Here is an 18,135-nt window from a genome sequence, read left to right on the forward strand (position 1 = left end):
CAAAACTGATTTGGATCCCGCTTTTAAGAGCTCGATTTCTACAGCATTAAAGAAAAAGAAATAGCTACGATTTAAACAGGCATGAGGGGCATCAATGTGTATTGTCTGTGGTAAATGTTTATTTCTAGAAATGTGTATCTTTATCATGGCAAATCAAAAAAGTTGTACAAATAAATATATTCAGTCTTTTCACTGCTTTGTAACACTTCTGCAAATAAAACATTTGGAGTCTTCATACATACTGAAAACGACGCAAGTTTAAACATTTAATAGGTCAATTTATCAGACACCTCTGAATATAAATTAAAAAAAAGTACCATAAGAAATAATTGTGCCTTTTGAAATCAAATAAGGGCTAAATATAATTTCACATCATGTGCTCAATATATGGAAAACAACTTGAAATTTCTGGATAGCCAATATCCATATACAGTACTTCAGTACCTTAAAAAAAGCATTCAATCCCCAAACGTTTGTACATTTGGTTGTTTCAGAGTCAGACTAACCTTTACGACATTAAATTGCATTTTACTCATCTACTATCAAGACTTGAGCACCAATGTCAAATAATGAGGAAACACTTCCAAAGAAAACCCTAAAAGACTTCTAATGGAAAGACTTCCAACAGGATGTTAACTGAACAATAACTTGGATTTCCCCAAAACCCTGAGAGTGCCACTTCCAGAAATGACCATGAACTCTGACCTCCAAGTGGACACACGTCAGGCAGCAGGAGGTTCCCAAAAGGAGCAGGAGCATTCAGGGGGTTTTCTGACATCTCAAAGTTCAACAAGTGGATGCAGTGACCTTAGGTATTGAACCAGTGATGCACTGGTTGTGTATATATATATATATGAGTGGTTAAATAATCACGTCAGCCTGCGAGATGCTAGTGAGGGACTCATTTTCAGTAGGAAGGACAATAAAGATCCCCGGTGCAGAATAATCCTAACATTTAAATTTTGGTTTCTCTGAGAGATAAAATGCGTATTTCAACACAACGACAACTTAAAGGAGTGATCTATAAATGAACAACACAAAACACACAGCCTAATCAGATTCTTGACCTTATTCCCTTTGCAAGACCGCAACATTTATGCTCGTCGACGTTCTCCAGCTGACCTTACTTGGCCTGAGCAATTTTGCAAGGAAGAACGAGCAAATGTTGCTCCATCACAGTGTGCAAATTGTTTCGAGAATTACGCAAAGAGGACTACAAGCTTTAAATGCGGATAAGGAAGAGAGGTTCAACCGAGCGAGGACCCGAGATCAACGAATACTTTTGGGTGATGACGTTTCGGGTTTTCGCCGTTTTCAGCTCGATTGGCCTAAGCAAAGGAAAATGTCACTCAGGTAAAAATTGCCTATCTAATGCATCAAAGTTCCAGGCTAGGAAACAACCTAAGGTCACAAAACTAAACAAAAACAAAAGACAAAAAAACAGGAACACTTTCAGGGCACTATTAGCTTGGTGTGACACTGTTGTACAAATGTAACAAACATGCAAGAGTACAAACAAAAATAAAACAAATATGGCAGTTACACAATGTCTTACGAGTGCTTTGCTACAGCACTATTGAGCATTTAAAAACAAGAGAGAAATCAACCTAAATGGACAAAATGTACGCACATGAACACTGCATCTCATCCACAACCACATACTCCAATGAACGGACCTGTCAGCTTCCACAAAGGTGTCGACACAGGCCATGTCGACACGCAGCATACATTTGAGATCGTACCAAAGACAGATGACTGATTGTATGGTGTGACGTACTGAAACCCCACCAGTTTCCTCTCTGATTGTACCTGAAAATATATATATCACTTCATTCTTTTCATTAAAATACCATACCACGTCTGAGGTAAAAGCAAATGCCCAGTGATTGGACATAAACAATGCTACAACTGATCAACTAATAGCACTGACAACTCTGCTTCATAATTAGCCTTGCCAGTCTGTTCAAGAATTCAATGCCCGAGTGCTAAAACACAGAAAACCGTCCGTCATTCTATGATTTTCCCTTAGTGAGAAACAGGTCTTTGCTTCAATTTTGGTCATGCTTTTAAAAACACACAAGTGTTTCAAAATCTTATGTCTCATATATGTATATTTCTGCACAAACACAAGGTTCTAGACCTTACGGACAGAAAACTTTGGATTAATGGTTAATGTTGAAAAGATATTCAATGCTTCATGACTAATGAGCTCAGACTGCATCCTAAAACATAGCCAAGCATCAAACAAAACCACTGGAATTGGGATTATGCTCCCTTCTACTTTCCAAAAGCTAAAAATCACAAAATGTGCAATACCAGCTGATACAATCAATCACTCTTTGTGCCAGTGGAAAAACGGCCATCTTATTACTTTTCACGTTGCTTTGCACTTGGAATTGAAATCAGGAGAAGAGAGAGAGAGAGAAACTTCTGCAAAGAGGCAAACATAGAAAACAAAAGAAAAGGGAAAAAGAAGAGGAATAAGATGAGAATGTGTTCTAGTATTTTGTGTTGCAGCACAGCAGGTGTCTGCACAATGTGCCTGTGTATAGGTTAGTGCAGAAACGCACGCAAGAAGAAGGATCATGGCAAGAGGGACCTCATTCAGTTAAGTGGAATGAAGGAACTAGGCAATTGTTTTGAACACGCGGTGGCCCCAGCTCCACCTCAACCCTCCAAAGAGTGCAAAGATGTGAAAACGTGAGCCCTGATGGCATCGCTGCCGCTCGCTAGAATTCAGCAAACTCTTTTGCACATTTTTCTGTTTGTGAGACACGAATGTCCTCTTCTTCATAGTCATCAAAGTTGCTTGTGTCTCCCGGTCCTCTGCACTTTGGCATGTAGGGGGCTTCAACCTAGGAAAGGAGACAGGGGTTTGACAGTTACTCCACACGTCCATATCCAATATTACATTCTTTATTATTCTAATCTTACGAGTCGTTCTGCCCATGTGTTTCCATGACGAATAAGAGATCACTATTTTAAAGCAGTCGTAAAATAGATGAGACAAACAAACATACAGCAGGATAGGAAGAACTACCAGGACCTAAATGTCAGGTAGCAACACAGAAACTTTAAAGACTCCCTTCAACCACCACCAAATGAGTCACGTCTGGACCGTTATCCTCATATGACCCAGGATGTGACCATGCATTCAAATCTGCCAATGTCACCTCAGTTGAAAGATTAACTAACACTACCACAACAGCAACTAAGGACACTGTACGGCTTAATCAACAGCAGGATGAACCAACTTGAGGCCAAACAGCGAGATGACCTGGTGTGTACGGGATCAGTCCTGCAGAGGGAGACTTCAACAATGTCCTTAGAAAACTTAAGGACCACAAAGAGGAATCTGACCGTCTGACCTAACAAACTAATGATTTCCATGTATTACTGGAGAGAAGGCCGGACCACTGTGAACACACACTTATATCATCAAAAAAATAATTGTGCTATTACATCATTTTTTGTAGCTCATTTTGAGATGAAACGAATCATATTATTCTCATTTGTAATTTTTGGCCTTTAAAATGGATTCAAAGGACATTGTATCGTCTGATTGTTCAAGCTGCCCTGTGTGACTGACAACTAACCAGATGTTTGAGGGAAAACCACGGAACTCTGGTGCCAAAAATGAAAATAACAAAGGTAACATTAAGACATGAGGCAGGATTTTACAGGATCCGTTTCCAGAGTAAAATCTTTAACCATGGAAACATTAATACTAGTGATCATACCGTCTTGCGTGAGCCTGACCTACCAAACCTCTTCACGTTACTGGACTCACAAACACGTCCAGACGCGGCTCAACACCTGAAAGAGGATCAAATGGAAAAGCAGAGGCGACGAACCAGAGCTCGTCAGTCCTCAATAAATCATCAAGGCTCACCTTTCTCTCGTAAATGGCGATCCAGTCCGTCGAGGAGAACCACTTGTGATTTTTTATGTCATTCACACCGTTCTTCAGATTGCCAAATCTCTTTGTCAGGTCCACCTGGAGCAGGTTCCTTAGCAGATCCTTTAGGTCTGAGCTAAAGTGAGAAGGGAATCGTACCTTGATTGTAGAAAAAAAAAAGGGTATTTGGGATTATTAAGCATTAATGGCGTGAAGACAATCGTGCATTATTCATCCGTCTAGTGTAGCATAGGGGTCACACATCAGCAGTCAAATAATTAAATATTCAGAAGTATTTAAAACCTAAGACTTTGCCCGTGAATGTCATTGCACACCTTGCCAGACACAATCTTTTCGTAGATCTGGATAGGCTGATCAGCGAAAAAGGGAGGGTAACCAGCAGCCATCTCATAGATAAGAACTCCAAGTGCCCACCAGTCCACAGCTTTGTTGTAGCCCTGGAGGAGTCACAAGCAGTAAAACATTCCGCATCAAATCATTGCTAAAGGCCTTTAAGCAGTTACGTGTCTTCCCTGAACCTTAACCTGGCAAAACACATACACACTCACCTTGCTGAGGATGATTTCTGGGGCCAGGTACTCGGGAGTTCCACACAATGTCCAGGTCCTACCTTTTACTTTTTTAGCAAAGCCAAAATCGGTGACCTGTCAGGTGGGCAACGGTAGCAAAAGAGGGGCGGCGTTAACAAATACAACACCTCAAAAATACGTCTACTTGCAGAGGAATACATCTGTTTGTGAAGTTACTTTGCTTGAATTTGACTCGGCAACATGTGGCATCTTGCGGACCAAAGACTGAATTTATACTTTTCCACTTTTTTAGTTCTAAACTTGACGGAGGTTCTGTACCTGGATATATCCACGTTGATCTATGAGAATGTTTTCAGGCTTTAGGTCCCTGTAGATGAGGTCTAATGAGTGGAGGTACTCAAAGGTGAGTACTATCTGAGCTGCATAAAATCGTGCATGGTTTTCACTGAAAGAGAGAAAGGTAGACAGACGGCAAGACATTAGTGAGAAGCGAAGGATAAGAGTGAAACTGGAGACACATTTGTCCGCAGATTTCAAGTAGCAGCTTTTGACTTCCAAGTTGAAACTCGTAAAAGGAAATTAACATTTTAAAGGTTGTGGTCTCAATTCAAAATCAGAATTGTGCGATTCCCTTTTACCTGAACCTTCCGATGCGCCTGAGGTGTGAGAACATCTCTCCACCAGGAACGTATTCCATCACCATGTAGAGGTTGGAGTTGTCCTGGCAAACAATGAAAAAAGGCTTTAAAGCTACTAAGTACCGTGGAGAGTGGAGAACAAAACACCAATGACACATTCTGACTTTGGTGTCTAGCTGGGATGCAATCACCTACCTTGAAAGCGTACTCCAATCTGACGAGGAAGGGGAAGGAGACAGCCTGTAGTATTCGCTTTTCATTCAGTGTGTGTTCTATCTGCTTCAACTTGACCACCTGGGGAAACAAAGCATGTTAAGCAAAGTGTGAACTGTGGGTGAACTCTTATTCTATAAACAGAGGAGTGCTTTGGGGTAAAGATCAGCAGCAACGTAACAAGTGATCGTAATGTAATGTAACAAGCAAAATGGGCGAAAATGCTTTAAGACTTCCTGAGTGTCTACCATGTTTACTTCTTAAATAAAGGGAGAGAGAAAACTCGAAATGAGCCGTGCGCTGAAGACGCCATGGCCTCCTCCTACGACTTTCACATCAGTATTTACAGAGCGAAACTCTCGTCTGAAGTGCCTTTGAGGTTTCACTGATAACAACATGTCCGGCAGCGCACGAGCGGAGGTTTTCCATTTCCTTTAGTGAGATATGCAACAGTCAGTCAGAACGTTTATGAGGCGCAAAGGACTTTGTGACAATATTTTCTACGAGATGTGTGATTGGCTTGAATTAAAAAAAAGAAAAAGAAATCGTCACCCACTTTTTGTTTGTCCAGGATCTTCATGGCGTAGAACTGGTTTGTTTCTTTATGTTTGACCAGCATCACTCGCCCGAAAGAGCCAGTGCCCAGAGTCTTGAACCTGTCAAAGTCGTCGAGGCCAGTTGTGCTCTGAGGAAACACATTGAGAGTGTGGATTGAGCAATTAACTGCTATCAAAAAACAGGGGAAAAAAATCTAAGCAAGTTTGCACAAAAGGAAGTGGAGCTATCATACAACAAATCTGACCATTCTGTTATGTAACTTCAGGAGGGAAATGAAAGTTGGAGAGTGAAGTGTAAACGGAGAATAACTGGACTGAAGTGATCTTTTTTTACCTCTGGTGGACACTCCCATTTTCGTAAAAAATCTTCTTTGGCTTTGGCTAAGAACTCTTTCACTGTAAAAAGCAAAGGGACAAAACTGACACAATTAGCATTTTGGTACACAGCGGCACCAAATACTCTCAGGGAAATAACAAACAAGGGCAGATTACGTGTTATGGGAAAACAAATGCATTTAAGGTCAGGCAAAGTCAACTACTGGGGAGGGGGGGATTCTACTCAACAAAACAGAAGGGGGGGGGAATACCTCCTTAACAAAAGATCAAAACCAAACACCTAAGTAGGAATTTGTCGACAAAGTGATGCAAAGAGCGCTTGTGCAAAATACTGGGCCAATTATAAGACACAAGCTATTCTGCATCCCTTTTTAGAAAGGAGCTGGGAGGGTAAAGGGGAGAGCGTAACAAAAAGAGGCGGAGAGGAACAGAAAGATGCAGAACATAACGGACCGGAGTGCAGGCATTAGAAAGACAGTGTGTGTGTGTGCATCGTGAAAGTCACAGCAGACATGAGACGTCCAAAGTCACAGAGGCTTGGCAGGTGTCTCCTTTCTTGTGTTCCTGCGCTTACACCAGCTGTTAATGCTTTCAACGCACACCTTTTTTCTTTTTTTTGTAACTGAGGCGCTCTGTTACTCTGATACTGTGACAGCCACTGGTCGTCCTCAGTGTGGTTACTCTTTCCCTCGGCGTATCGAAACATAATATAAACCTGGAAGCGGCTAAGCTGCAGCAGGGAAGCGACCGCTCTGTGACTTAGGACGGCTCATGGGGGAAAAACGAGCGTACCAAAAGTCTCTACAGTTCACCGCGAGGTTTGCGGGGACATTCGCCCACATGGATGGAAGTGATGGAGAGCGGAGAGCAGAGAGAGAGAGAGAGAGAGAGAGAGAGAGAAAGAAAGAGAGAGAGAGAGACAGAGAGAGAGAGTGAGAGAGAGAGAGAGAGAGAGAGAGAGAAGAAACATTTATGAAGTGCTCGAAACAAGCAACATTTGAGCACATTAAATGTAACACACAAGACATCCCTACCACCTGACTGACAGAAGGCCTGAACAAATGTAATTAAACTAGAAGCCACATTTCTTGAAATATCCTTGGAAAATGTAGAAAAAAGATTCATATTCTACTACAATATTCATTATAAAGCTTAATACCAACATTTAATTTGGCTGTTTCATTTTACACTGAACAGCAACATGCTTTCAAATTCTAAATCTGTCTCTTTATTCATATTCATGAAGGGTCCGTCTATCCTACAGTGAATACTATTGTTAAACTACAATATCTCTCAACATTGACGGGGGAAAACGTGACAAGAACACATAGAAACACATTTCATACTTGGAGAACAGCGCATGGAGATATGACAGGACAGACAGATTAACATGAAGCAGGAAACCCAAGCGTCCAAAATGGCCCTGCACCACAACGTTTGTGCCTGATCTGGTTTAAATACTGTCGCGTCAACTGGATTCAGAATATATCCAGGTGCAGATTGAACCATTTCTGCAGACCTGAAGAGCAAGATGAAGAGAATTAGTAAAGCTACCAAACCAGGTTGCTGCTGCTTTTAGTTTAAAGAGGTAGAGAAGTCAAGGAGGCCACTTGAAACTGCAGCTGAAGTGTAGGAAAACTCATTTAGCTCCAGGCTACAGAGAGTGACGGAAAACTTACTCAATTTATCCCAAATGATGGTGAACTCAGAGACATGAGGCCCCTCGCTCTCTTGTCCTTTCTGATCTTGGCCACTCTTGCAATATTTGTGGAAAAATCGGCTGGCCATCTCGTCCAGTTTTGGAAAGGAGTGATCCTTTCCCTGGGCCATATCCAGATTCAGATTCCCCGGACGTGTTTATTGAAAAGGATCACACACGCGACAACACCGTTTTCAGCCTGAAGTGGAATGAGCGACAGGCAAACTTCCTGTATATGCAGCCGAGTGCGCTGCATCGCTTGGCTTAACCACACACAGCTTCCTGTTCACGGACACCCTGTGTGTGTGTGTTTGAGCATCTAATCGCGCCTCTACTTTGACTCGGCTGTGTCATTTCAAAGCATTTGTTGATCCCCCATGCAAAATGATTGTTTGTTTGGACACAGAAACGGAATGCAAAGCTCTTCACCTCAAAGCTAAAGCGCATCATTTGAGGGTGTTTATCAGGATACACAATAAGACGTAGAACACAAACTGACTGAACCTAGTGACAAGACATCTTCAGGTTGTCATGCTCTCTGCTGGTTGGGATAAATAATGCAGTTAAAGAATCTCACCTCTATTTAAACCCTCATACTGCATATTGACAGCTCCTGTAAATGTTGGAAATATGTTATTAAGGATTACTTTGGAACACCTAGTAAAGGTCATGCATTGAAATGTACATGACAGTATTTAGATAGTATAAGTAGGTTGTTGTTGTTGTTGTTGTTTAGATGGGAGTGATGATGTAAACCCCTCTGCTTATACAGTACAAGCTACAGGTGGCTTCAGTCACAAAAGCCTGTGAGTGTGTGTGTGGAAAGCAGGTCAACGCTCTCCAGACAGACCACTGAACATGACGGTATAGTTTAGTGGATTAGCTGGGTCATTACTGACAGACAGCCCTCTGGCTACTCTGGCTACTCTCAAATGATTGAGTGCGTGCACTTAGACTGCAAAATTGCTCTTCAACAGGTGCAGATGAACCAGAATGGGAGTTTAGTACCTTGATGGAGGTTACAGCATCATGTCAGATTGCATTTACACAACACTTAATGGCAGCTGACTTTGACATATGAATGTGTCAAATGTTTCAGCACCTTGTTTGGAGCATGAAACTTTAGTGGCCACATCTAACAGCCTGCTTGCCCCTAGCTCTTATCAAGGACCTGTTGTTGTTGACAGCAGTGGTCAGGCCTTTACATACAACCCAGCTTTAGCAGAAACTCCTGTCTGCTGCTTTGATCTGGCTGTGCCTTGCTATCGTTTCCTCTTTGGAGATTAAACACACGACAGCTGCGCCTTGGATACTCAAACATGCTTCCATTTAATCGCGTAAAGGCTTTCTATCTATATAAATGCCCCAACATAGTAAACTTTCAATAGGATGTCACGTACAAGAAGGTACTTAGTGGCAAAATCTGTGTCACTCTTTCCAAAGCCACCTTGCGAGCTGCCCTACCAAAGATGGTTCTTCTCTGCAGCCTGTGTGCTAACGCTGCTGCTGGCTGCACTTCACTGTTAGCAAGCTCACGTAAATCCGCTGACTGTAAGGCTAAACAAAGGCTAACATGGTGCTTTTTCGGGAGCTCACCGCTTTCTTGCTCATTGCCTTTCTTGGCAGTGGCTGTGTTTCCCATCGTAGGAAGACAGGGCGATGCACAGCTGGGCTAGGAGCGATGATGGTGGCGGTAGCTAGCAGGGTCCCTCCGTAAGCTAGCTAAGAAAATACAGCTGGTGTTAGCTGGCTGGCTAACAACAACATCAATGTCGTCTTTTGTGAACAGAACCGCGTCTTGCTCAGCAAATCGCACTGTTTTGTCCTTTTCTTAACAGTGCCCTTGTGTCGTTCAAGTGTGGCTCCGCTGGAAGGAAAACATGATCCAGACTTTTCACCTCTAACTGCTGTCGTTCTGTGCTGCGTTTACGTCAAATGCGTAAACACATCCCGAAACAGAGGGATGATGCGTTCACGACCATACGTCGACGCTATGCGAGGAGGTATATTTGACATACTCACGCATACAGTGTATACCTAACAATAATTCATACAGTTAAATAGGCGTGGGAACAGTCTACATAAGCCCTCAAACTGAAAGAAAGTACAATGAAAATGTTATTAACTGATGAACTGATTAAATATAGATATATATAGATATTATAGTATATTCTACATTCTGTGCATCTATGTATGCATGTATCTATTAACAGCATATCACTACTTGTCCTGTTTGAAATGTGTTATGTGTGATATGTTCTAAAGATGTTCTGATCTTCTGGAGAGGCCTAGGTTGTGGTGATGACATGCAAGGACCTTAAACCTGGCAAACCCAACACCAACAGGTCCTTAATTATGTAACTATCTCACGTATTTTTTTAGGCCAGTCATCCTTGCATCAATATAATCAGTATAGTAGTTGTGGCTAGTTTGTTGTGGTCTACATTTATAATTACTAAAGCACTAAAGCTGGTATTCAGTAAATTAATGTGCGCGTTCATTTTAATATCAGACAATGTAGAAACATGTGATATGGTACAAAATTAAATAAATAATTTTTTTCATCATGAAATTTAACACGCATCAAAAAACTTCAGCTTCACACAACCATCAATGTTGCAAAATAAAACACTGAACTTACAGATTTGACACAGATTTACTGTAACAACCGAACACAAACACTGTTATCAGCAAGATAATGTGCTCGCACTTCTGTTTGGCCATAGAAATCAATGTAATATGTCGTTATTGCAATGATAAGAGCGTAATAAGAGGAGAATGAGGCGATGATGAGCTCCGTCAGTGGGAGGCGCAGGTTTAGCACCATGGCCAGCGACACAGTTGCTAGGTGTCCCCGTGTTTGTATGAGCTGTAGCGTGTAACAATGAAAACCTACGTAGCGACAATAAAGGCGTGCATAACACACCGCAAAGCTGTCGTATCTTTAGTTTGCTTTCAGACGACGTTAATATCACGAAATTAAAGCACGCTACTTCGCCCTAGCAGTTCATTAAACGTCACGTTGGTGCCAGATCGAGAATGCAAACTTCAGCACTTCATCTCGCCTCCCCCCTTTCTTGTGGAGTGAATGGTTTCGCCCGTGGACCCGCTCCAGCAGCACTCATAGCACGCCAGAGGACTACAACATTCCGATTTCAGTGCCTCTGGGACACCATCAATTATCGCCAATAACGCATTTTAAAGACGATATACGCTGAGATTTCCCTCGCAGTGAAATGTTTCTCCACTGAGGCCCTGCTGCCCGCGTTAACAGCCGGGCTAAGCGTGTCGTCCGACGAGGCAAACAGAGGCACTGCACTGAAAGTGGCTGGAATGAATAAGGTAACGCTAATGGGGCTACTTTCTTTCGCCTCTCCATCCTTGCTAGCGCGGCTAAGCTAACTGGAGAAGAACCCACTGTGTCATTGTGGTGTCTTCGGATAATTACACTGTCATGTAATTACTTGTTTGATTTTGGAGTTGTGTCTATTTTGTATAAACTATGAGGAAAGCCCGCGGCACTCACTCACTACAGTAGCTGAGATTATTGCTAACGTTGGGTCGAAGCAAATGATTGGCTAGCAGCATTGTCTGACTACTCGCACCTGAGCCACACCGGGTGGCTTCACTCAGAGGCATTCGGGACATTCGGGACAAGATTCGGGACACTCCTAAATATCCCTAATTTCCAAAGATCTACTCGCGGGATATAGAGTAAGAAAGCCCATCTTGTGTTCATCCCGAAATACAGACAGCATCTCCAAAAGGGGGGATGGCCTACTACCCTAACAGAGATCTGGAAGGTACCATGTTGGATACTTTACTGTGACATCAAAGGTCCCCCCCCTGCTCCTCGTACAGAGTAGCATAGCCTCTTAGCCTCCGGATGCTGCTCCCCTGGTTGTCATCTTGCAGGATCATTTCAGAGCCAGTCTCTTTAAGTCATGCAACCTGTTCAGTTTGTTGCCTTATGCAGCATTAAAGACCACACACTGTGATAGAAAGCCTGTAGATCACCATTTCCTACAGGACAGATGGATTACATAATAACAACAGTGTAACATAAGGTTCTTGGATGGCGTCCTATACCTCCTAGAGATATCAGAAAAATACAGTTCTTAAGGTTGATTTATGTTGTATTTCAGGCTGCAGTCAGATTTTCAGAAATTTGATAGATAGAGGTTATGTTATTGGCTTTTTGACTGTTCTAAAGGCAGAAAACATGAATACAAGACAAGCTTGGCCAGTGTTTGTGTAAAAGTGAAGATAGGAGCACTTGTTTCAGTTTGGAGAGTTATAAATTGTTTCTTAAAGTTGTATACCCACTATATATCCAGTGATTATAAAACCCCTTTTATAAATAATCCTGCCATATTGACAGTAGCGGGTTTGTGTTTAGTGGTCAATTTACTTTGACAGGACAGCAGCCCACACTTAAGCTTCTTGGCTTCTCTGGTGAACACAGAGCGTTGCACAGCTGTGTCAGTGTCAGTAGCTGTTGCCATATTCGTTTGTGTTGATAATACTCCTATGCGCACACAGCTGACTTTATAAGAACAGTGCGTTCATGCCGTATGTGCACAGTCTAACAAGCACACGTTTAATTGACTCGTATTTTTGTCCTTGCAGAAAATAAGGTCGGATAAAGGAATGTTCTCGTGAAATATTTTTTTACTGCAGGGTTTTTACATTTAAAGTGCCAGTAGCTCTGTGTTTAATTCAAACATGGTGTTCTGTTATTTGTCGGTGTATTTCGGTACCCGTGGGCTGACAGTTCCCACACTTGCTCTGGAAGATGGTGTGAAGCCAGAGTTGGGTCGCTGGTTTGGGCTAATTTTAGAACCACTTGCAATTGAAAACCAACCACTTTAAGTGCCAGAGTACACAGCAAACTCAGCTATCGTTTTCCCTAAGAGGACAACGTGGCAGTAGTGGCGAAATAGATAGATTCAGAAGTTGAGAACGTGTTTACGAAATTACCCCCCCCTCTAAATGTGTGGTTTGGTCCACGTGGTGTGGAAAGATGGCACAGGGATTGATAGTACAAGGTCACATTGGCATTTCAGCGTTTAAATATAAGAAAATGTAAACCGTGCCAGGCTTTTTCAGGCAGCGTTACAAGAACTCTGTGTACATTTTCTTCCGTGGACATGCTTTTGTTTACATTTGCTTCTCAATCATGGTTTGTGTAGTAATACAGCACGCCTCCATTGTCACACTGTGTCTTTGCCCTTTTGAAATGGTTTTCCATACCCAGAGGTCCTGACAGTGCTGTAATGGACAGGACCAGAATGTACAGAAAAGAACTTGTGTCTGCAGTTTCTGCTCTTTCACAACAACGCCGGGGCTAAGTGGTGATTCCCTGAGCTTCTCTATTCACGCAGCCTTTGACGGTTGCTTTCAAGATGCAGTTTCATGTAAAGAAGCAGGACGAACATAAAAACAAGCCCACTGGGGATGTACCACTGGTTGTTGAAGGCAGCTGTCTTGATAGGTGTGTCACTGCTTATTGTGCATAACTACAGCACACTGCTTTGATTCAAGTCGTCATTTGGCAGTCTTCTTGAAAAGCTATTCATATTACCTTTGTGTTTTTTGTCTTTCAAACAGTGGCAGGTATTTGTCGTTGTGGTGTTGCACCATAGCAGCAGTGATAGTGGCGTATTATCTCTGGGAGCATCACTTTCTTTGTAGAGATAAATAACTAGAAGTACTCGCTGATACTGTTTCAGTCAACATTTGCTTGTCTAATAACCAAACCCATAGACCAAAACGATATTTCTGATCATGAACCATGACGTATTGGGACACCATGTGAGTTGCTGCTTATATTACTTGCTCATGTCGTAAACCAGGGGGGAACACTTGGCATGGCAGCATCCTAAAGGACAGATGTCCCTTTGTCATGCAGCACATAGGCGTTGTAAAGCAGTAAGTGATGGAGAGGAGCTCCCTGAAGGGCTGATTCTCTACAATGGAGCCTCTCTGTGCCATGAGCCACAGGGGAAGTGTGATCTCAGCATCCACATGCGCTCCGGCTCTTCAGCTCATCCGTGCAGCTCTCTGGCTCCCTCTGTCGGAAAAAAGCGGGTATTGCACCAAAGGATTATCACTACTAGACGAGGCCTCATTTGATATTATGGCAATGCCTTTTACAAACAGTTATCTCCTTTTACATATGCTAAATCTGAATTACACACAATAATCTGAGTAAGAAATTAGAAGATTGTATATAAGAGGCTGCAAGAAGGAACAAGATAACAGATGCTGCAGCATGGTAGTATAGTACAGCCACAGTGTAATATAGCGTAGCATCGTAAAGTACAGTCAAATATGGTAAAGCAGTGGTAAAATATAGGTTTTAATATATAGCAGTTTGTGAAAAGCTAATACTTTTAATAAAAAAAATGAAGTCATTTGTTTGTATTGAGTGAGACAGTAAATGTGTGTTACAAATGGTCTCTGAGCTGTTTTGAATCATGTGACATCACACACTCATGCTATGGTTCATGCTCACTAAGCCGTTTCATCAAGATGTCACTGCTTCAGTCCATCTATCCGCCAGCTATATCACTTACTCTAATCTGGTGTCCGATTACACTGAAATCCCACTCTTTTGCTCTCGTCCTCTTCCTTATGTGTTTGATTACCACCACTACCACAGACAAATAAGGAAAAGTTCGGAAAAGCCTCCCTTTGCTGGACCATCCTCGGTGCACTACAGAAGTATTTTAACTGTGATGTCATGTGGTTGCCATGCAAACAAGCCCACAATGAGCTCTAGATTGGCACAGAGGTATAGAAAAATTTAGTTTATTGTCAAGTATGTACTGTAAAAAGATGAATGAATCAAAATAGTTGGAAATTGAATCTTCCATTGCAAAATCCTCTTCTATCTGTTATCAATCAAAACATAATTATGGTCCTAATCTCACTTAGCTCTGTATCTACTGTGAGTAATCTCAAATATCAGGTTGCCTAAAATGATGAGTATCAGCATCGTTTTGCAATGCTAATATGAATAAAATGTCTTTCAAAATTGATAATTCAGGTGACCATCTCAGCCACACTGGTGTAGTCCCATTGGTGGGTTTGATACTTTACTTACATTAGAGTGCCCGTTGTGCGCTATAGAGACCACAAACCATGATCAATGTGTTCTGTTTACCAGACCAAGGGACTGACAGTGAGGACGGATCGAGTAATGTGATTGGATTGTTTCCCTTTTCTAATTTGCTGAGACGATGCTGATTGAATCGATTGGCTTACTTTTCAAGTCAGCGTGTGTGTTGATCATCCAATGTGGACTGGGCACACGGGCACTCAGAGGAGAAGTCTGTGTGTGTCTTTGGTAAAACTGTAGTAATTGCTTTTGTGTACCACTAGAGGCTGCTGTTGATCTCTTTATGAAATCAAACAGCAGCGCCCCAAGGCAGCAAAGTGAAGCCCAGCTGCTTTTTGTTTGCATTTTTTCCATAGGTTTTACAAAATTCCATGGATTTATGAGCTGATATTTGGGGATTTTTTACTTCTCTTCTTCCCCCCATTTCAATTACATGACTTCTCCAAAATCAGAATAGATTACTCTCATACTGTCGTTATTGTAGGTCCAAAGGCAGAAAACACTGCATGCAAATAATGACATATAATTCATATCTGCATACAATTTGTGGAAAAAATATTTAGTCTTATTCGCTATTTAAAATTGAGTTTTTTAGGTCTCTAAGGTAAAATGCTTAAAATAAATGGTGCTTAGTGAATATTTGAGTCAAACCTTATTTTGCTGTGAAAATGAACCCTGTTGCCACTCACACACACATCACTGAGCTGACACGTGGGCAGTTTGGAAACTTTAATTGCAGAAATCTGATTCTGTCTTCCCGTGTCAACCACTCAATCTTCATGCTGTCAAAGTCAACAAAATATTATAAATTGTATGAAATATATTGTAATCTCAGTGTATGGTTGCCACCCTGACTGGTTGGATAAGTATAAGTAGACACGCTCCCCACCCTCAGCCGACACGGGGCTGAAACAGTTTTCACGGCCACTCTAAAACCATCTGTTTGATTGAAGTGACCTCCAGCTATAAAATGAAACACAGCTGACGCAAGAATCGGGCACAATTAAATGACGCAAACCCTTTACTTGACAACCACATTAATATTTCATAATGGCTCACTGGAATACCAATTAGTCCGGTGGACATCACACAGAATTAGATTATTTCATTAGGAGCACTACGGTGTCAGAGTTGTGCGGCGTTCTCGCTGAAGCGTTACGGTCAGTGTCAGATTGACTGATGTTGCCTGTGATAGGCCCGTGTGCTGCCGCTGCTGCTGCTTTACATCAAAAGCGTGTCCACCGCACTCCATTCCAGTGAGAAAATGCACGCTGATCCACACAAGACAGTACACTACGGCCAGTCTACCACTGTGTGTTCTACAGCAGTAAAAAATCTTTTCTTCTTCTTCTCCACAGGCACTCCCATCCATCCCTCTCTACACTCCCCTACCTCCCTTTCTCCTCTTGGGGCTGTAAATAAGCTGAGGTTGTGTAAACCCTTGAGAGGCCCCCCCCCCCCCTCCTGATCTTCCCCACCGCTCCTACCCTTTCAAAATCCCTTCCCCTGCCCAGTTGGACTCTGCTGCTGCTCTTTATGCTGCTGAGGGGCACCAGGGAGAGGCTCAGATGATCCATTGGGTAGTCCACAACCACATCATCCATATAGTCCAAGCAGGGAAGACTAACTAGTGCACGGGTAAGAGAGCCCCTGGAGGGTGCTGCAAGTACCCTGCGAGGCCTGCTCACCAAGCCTGGCAGAAAGCTTGACTTGCCCCTTCACTCTTCCAGCCCCTGAGATGCCCTCCCCTCCCAATGATGGAGGTGAGTAGAAAGAGAGATCTTTCTCTTCCCAGTACTGAAAGGCTCATTCCTTTAGTGAGCTGCACAAACTCTGTACAAAAAAACATATACACACACACAAACCTAAGAAAACACTCACACACATAGGTAAGGATAGAACATGATGCAGCTATATCAGATCTGAAACCCATATTCATTTACACTCCAGCCTTACAAACAAAATCCACACAATCTCCCGCTGATATGAGAGTAATGCATTAGGAGGCTCCTGCAACCCCTGCTCCCCTGCTAGTCTGCCGCTCACGCTGTGACGATAGCTACTCTTTTTGTATTCTGTCTTTTACTCCAGAGGATCAAGGAGCATCCCCCGTGAACAGGCCATCTGCGGGATCCTACCAGAGCAGTGGGAAGAGGAAGGTGCATTCCAAAAAGAAGAAAGGCACCATCACCGCCAATGTGGCTGGCACGAAATATGAGATTGGTACAGCAACCTAGTTTTAATAATAAGAATACAGTTTTAAAGATAATTACAGTAGCAATAATGACGTGTAAGTACGAGTATGAAGTATAAAAACAGGGTTAAAAGGAGAAAAAACTTTCATTAAAAAAATCTAAAAATTAAAAAAATTCTGAAATGAAAAGTTATAATATATTTTGAATATTTTGTATTTAAAGTATTGCAGTTGGTTTAAACAGAAATTGTTACGAATTGCCTTGTTACGAATATTTTCATCTCAATGAACATCTCTCTGGCCCAAAGTGTCAGCACAAATGAAATGTTATGAACTTTGCCATATATAATATAGACTTCACTAAAGGGCTGCAGTATTGGTTTGAATCGTGCAGGTGTACCTGGTAAATCAGATCACATGGGATCACTCCAGGTCAGCTCCAGCCCCTCTGTGTGCAACTATTATCCAAACTCCAAGTTCTGAATTAATTTGGGTAGAGCTGCAGGTGAGATAAATTTTCAGTTGCACACTGAATTGTATATTGATGTACAATTTTGGAAAAAGGCTCTCAACAGGACTCTGTCAATCCCTCAAAACAAATAAATCCAATCACAGTGTTGCTTCACCACAATAAAATCTAATTTGGCACGGTGTTCTGTTTGAAGGAAGCAACATCTTAAATGAGACGTAATACAGTCGCAGTCCGGTGAAACATTTCACACGAAGACAACTCAGCCTTTGGCAAAAAGATACATAAATCTTTATTGAGGTAATTTAACTTGGCAGTGAGTATTTTTTTTTTTTGTGAAGGGCCAAAAAAGGCAAAGTAAGCAGTCCTCACATGTTCAGTATATTGTGTGGCAGCACTGCTCTCAGGGGTGAACTACAACCTATGAAAATAAGGAGTCAGCAGCAGCAAGTAGAAG

General features: G+C 42.1%; 2 protein-coding genes across 4 annotated transcripts in view; one reads left to right on the forward strand and one right to left on the reverse strand.

The window, feature by feature from the left end:
* Positions 1 to 95: 95 nt before the first annotated feature.
* prkacba (protein kinase, cAMP-dependent, catalytic, beta a) lies at positions 96 to 9,826 on the reverse strand. 3 transcript variants are annotated; one of them, XM_076151240.1, is made up of 11 exons: positions 9,489 to 9,825; positions 7,873 to 8,505; positions 6,192 to 6,253; positions 5,857 to 5,985; positions 5,283 to 5,381; positions 5,088 to 5,170; positions 4,768 to 4,894; positions 4,468 to 4,563; positions 4,234 to 4,356; positions 3,893 to 4,057; positions 96 to 2,855 (listed from the first exon to the last, which is right to left on the reverse strand). In XM_076151240.1, exons 2-11 carry the CDS (start codon positions 8,021 to 8,023, stop codon positions 2,730 to 2,732), a joined length of 1,161 nt encoding a protein of 386 aa, XP_076007355.1. In that variant the 5' UTR covers positions 8,024 to 8,505; positions 9,489 to 9,825; the 3' UTR covers positions 96 to 2,729. The 3 variants fall into 3 exon arrangements, with proteins under 3 accessions (XP_076007355.1, XP_076007356.1, XP_076007353.1); XM_076151241.1 differs by lacking the exon at positions 7,873 to 8,505 and having other exon boundaries at positions 9,489 to 9,826; XM_076151238.1 differs by lacking the exon at positions 9,489 to 9,825 and having other exon boundaries at positions 7,873 to 9,478.
* A 1,199-nt stretch (positions 9,827 to 11,025) lies between these two features.
* Positions 11,026 to 18,135, forward strand: part of ttll7 (tubulin tyrosine ligase-like family, member 7) — a 61,869-nt gene continuing 54,759 nt past the window's right edge. The window contains exons 1-3 of the mRNA XM_076151402.1: positions 11,026 to 11,234; positions 16,374 to 16,778; positions 17,107 to 17,238. Coding sequence (XP_076007517.1) covers positions 16,754 to 16,778; positions 17,107 to 17,238 — 157 coding nt within the window. The 5' untranslated portion in view covers positions 11,026 to 11,234; positions 16,374 to 16,753. The remainder of the gene's footprint in view (positions 11,235 to 16,373; positions 16,779 to 17,106; positions 17,239 to 18,135) is intronic.

The sequence above is a fragment of the Genypterus blacodes genome, unplaced genomic scaffold (assembly GCF_046128005.1).
Source record: "Genypterus blacodes isolate CSIRO-AG114 ecotype Tasmania unplaced genomic scaffold, CSIRO-AGI_Gbla_v1 ptg000054l_1, whole genome shotgun sequence".
Taxonomy (NCBI): Eukaryota; Metazoa; Chordata; class Actinopteri; order Ophidiiformes; family Ophidiidae; genus Genypterus; species Genypterus blacodes.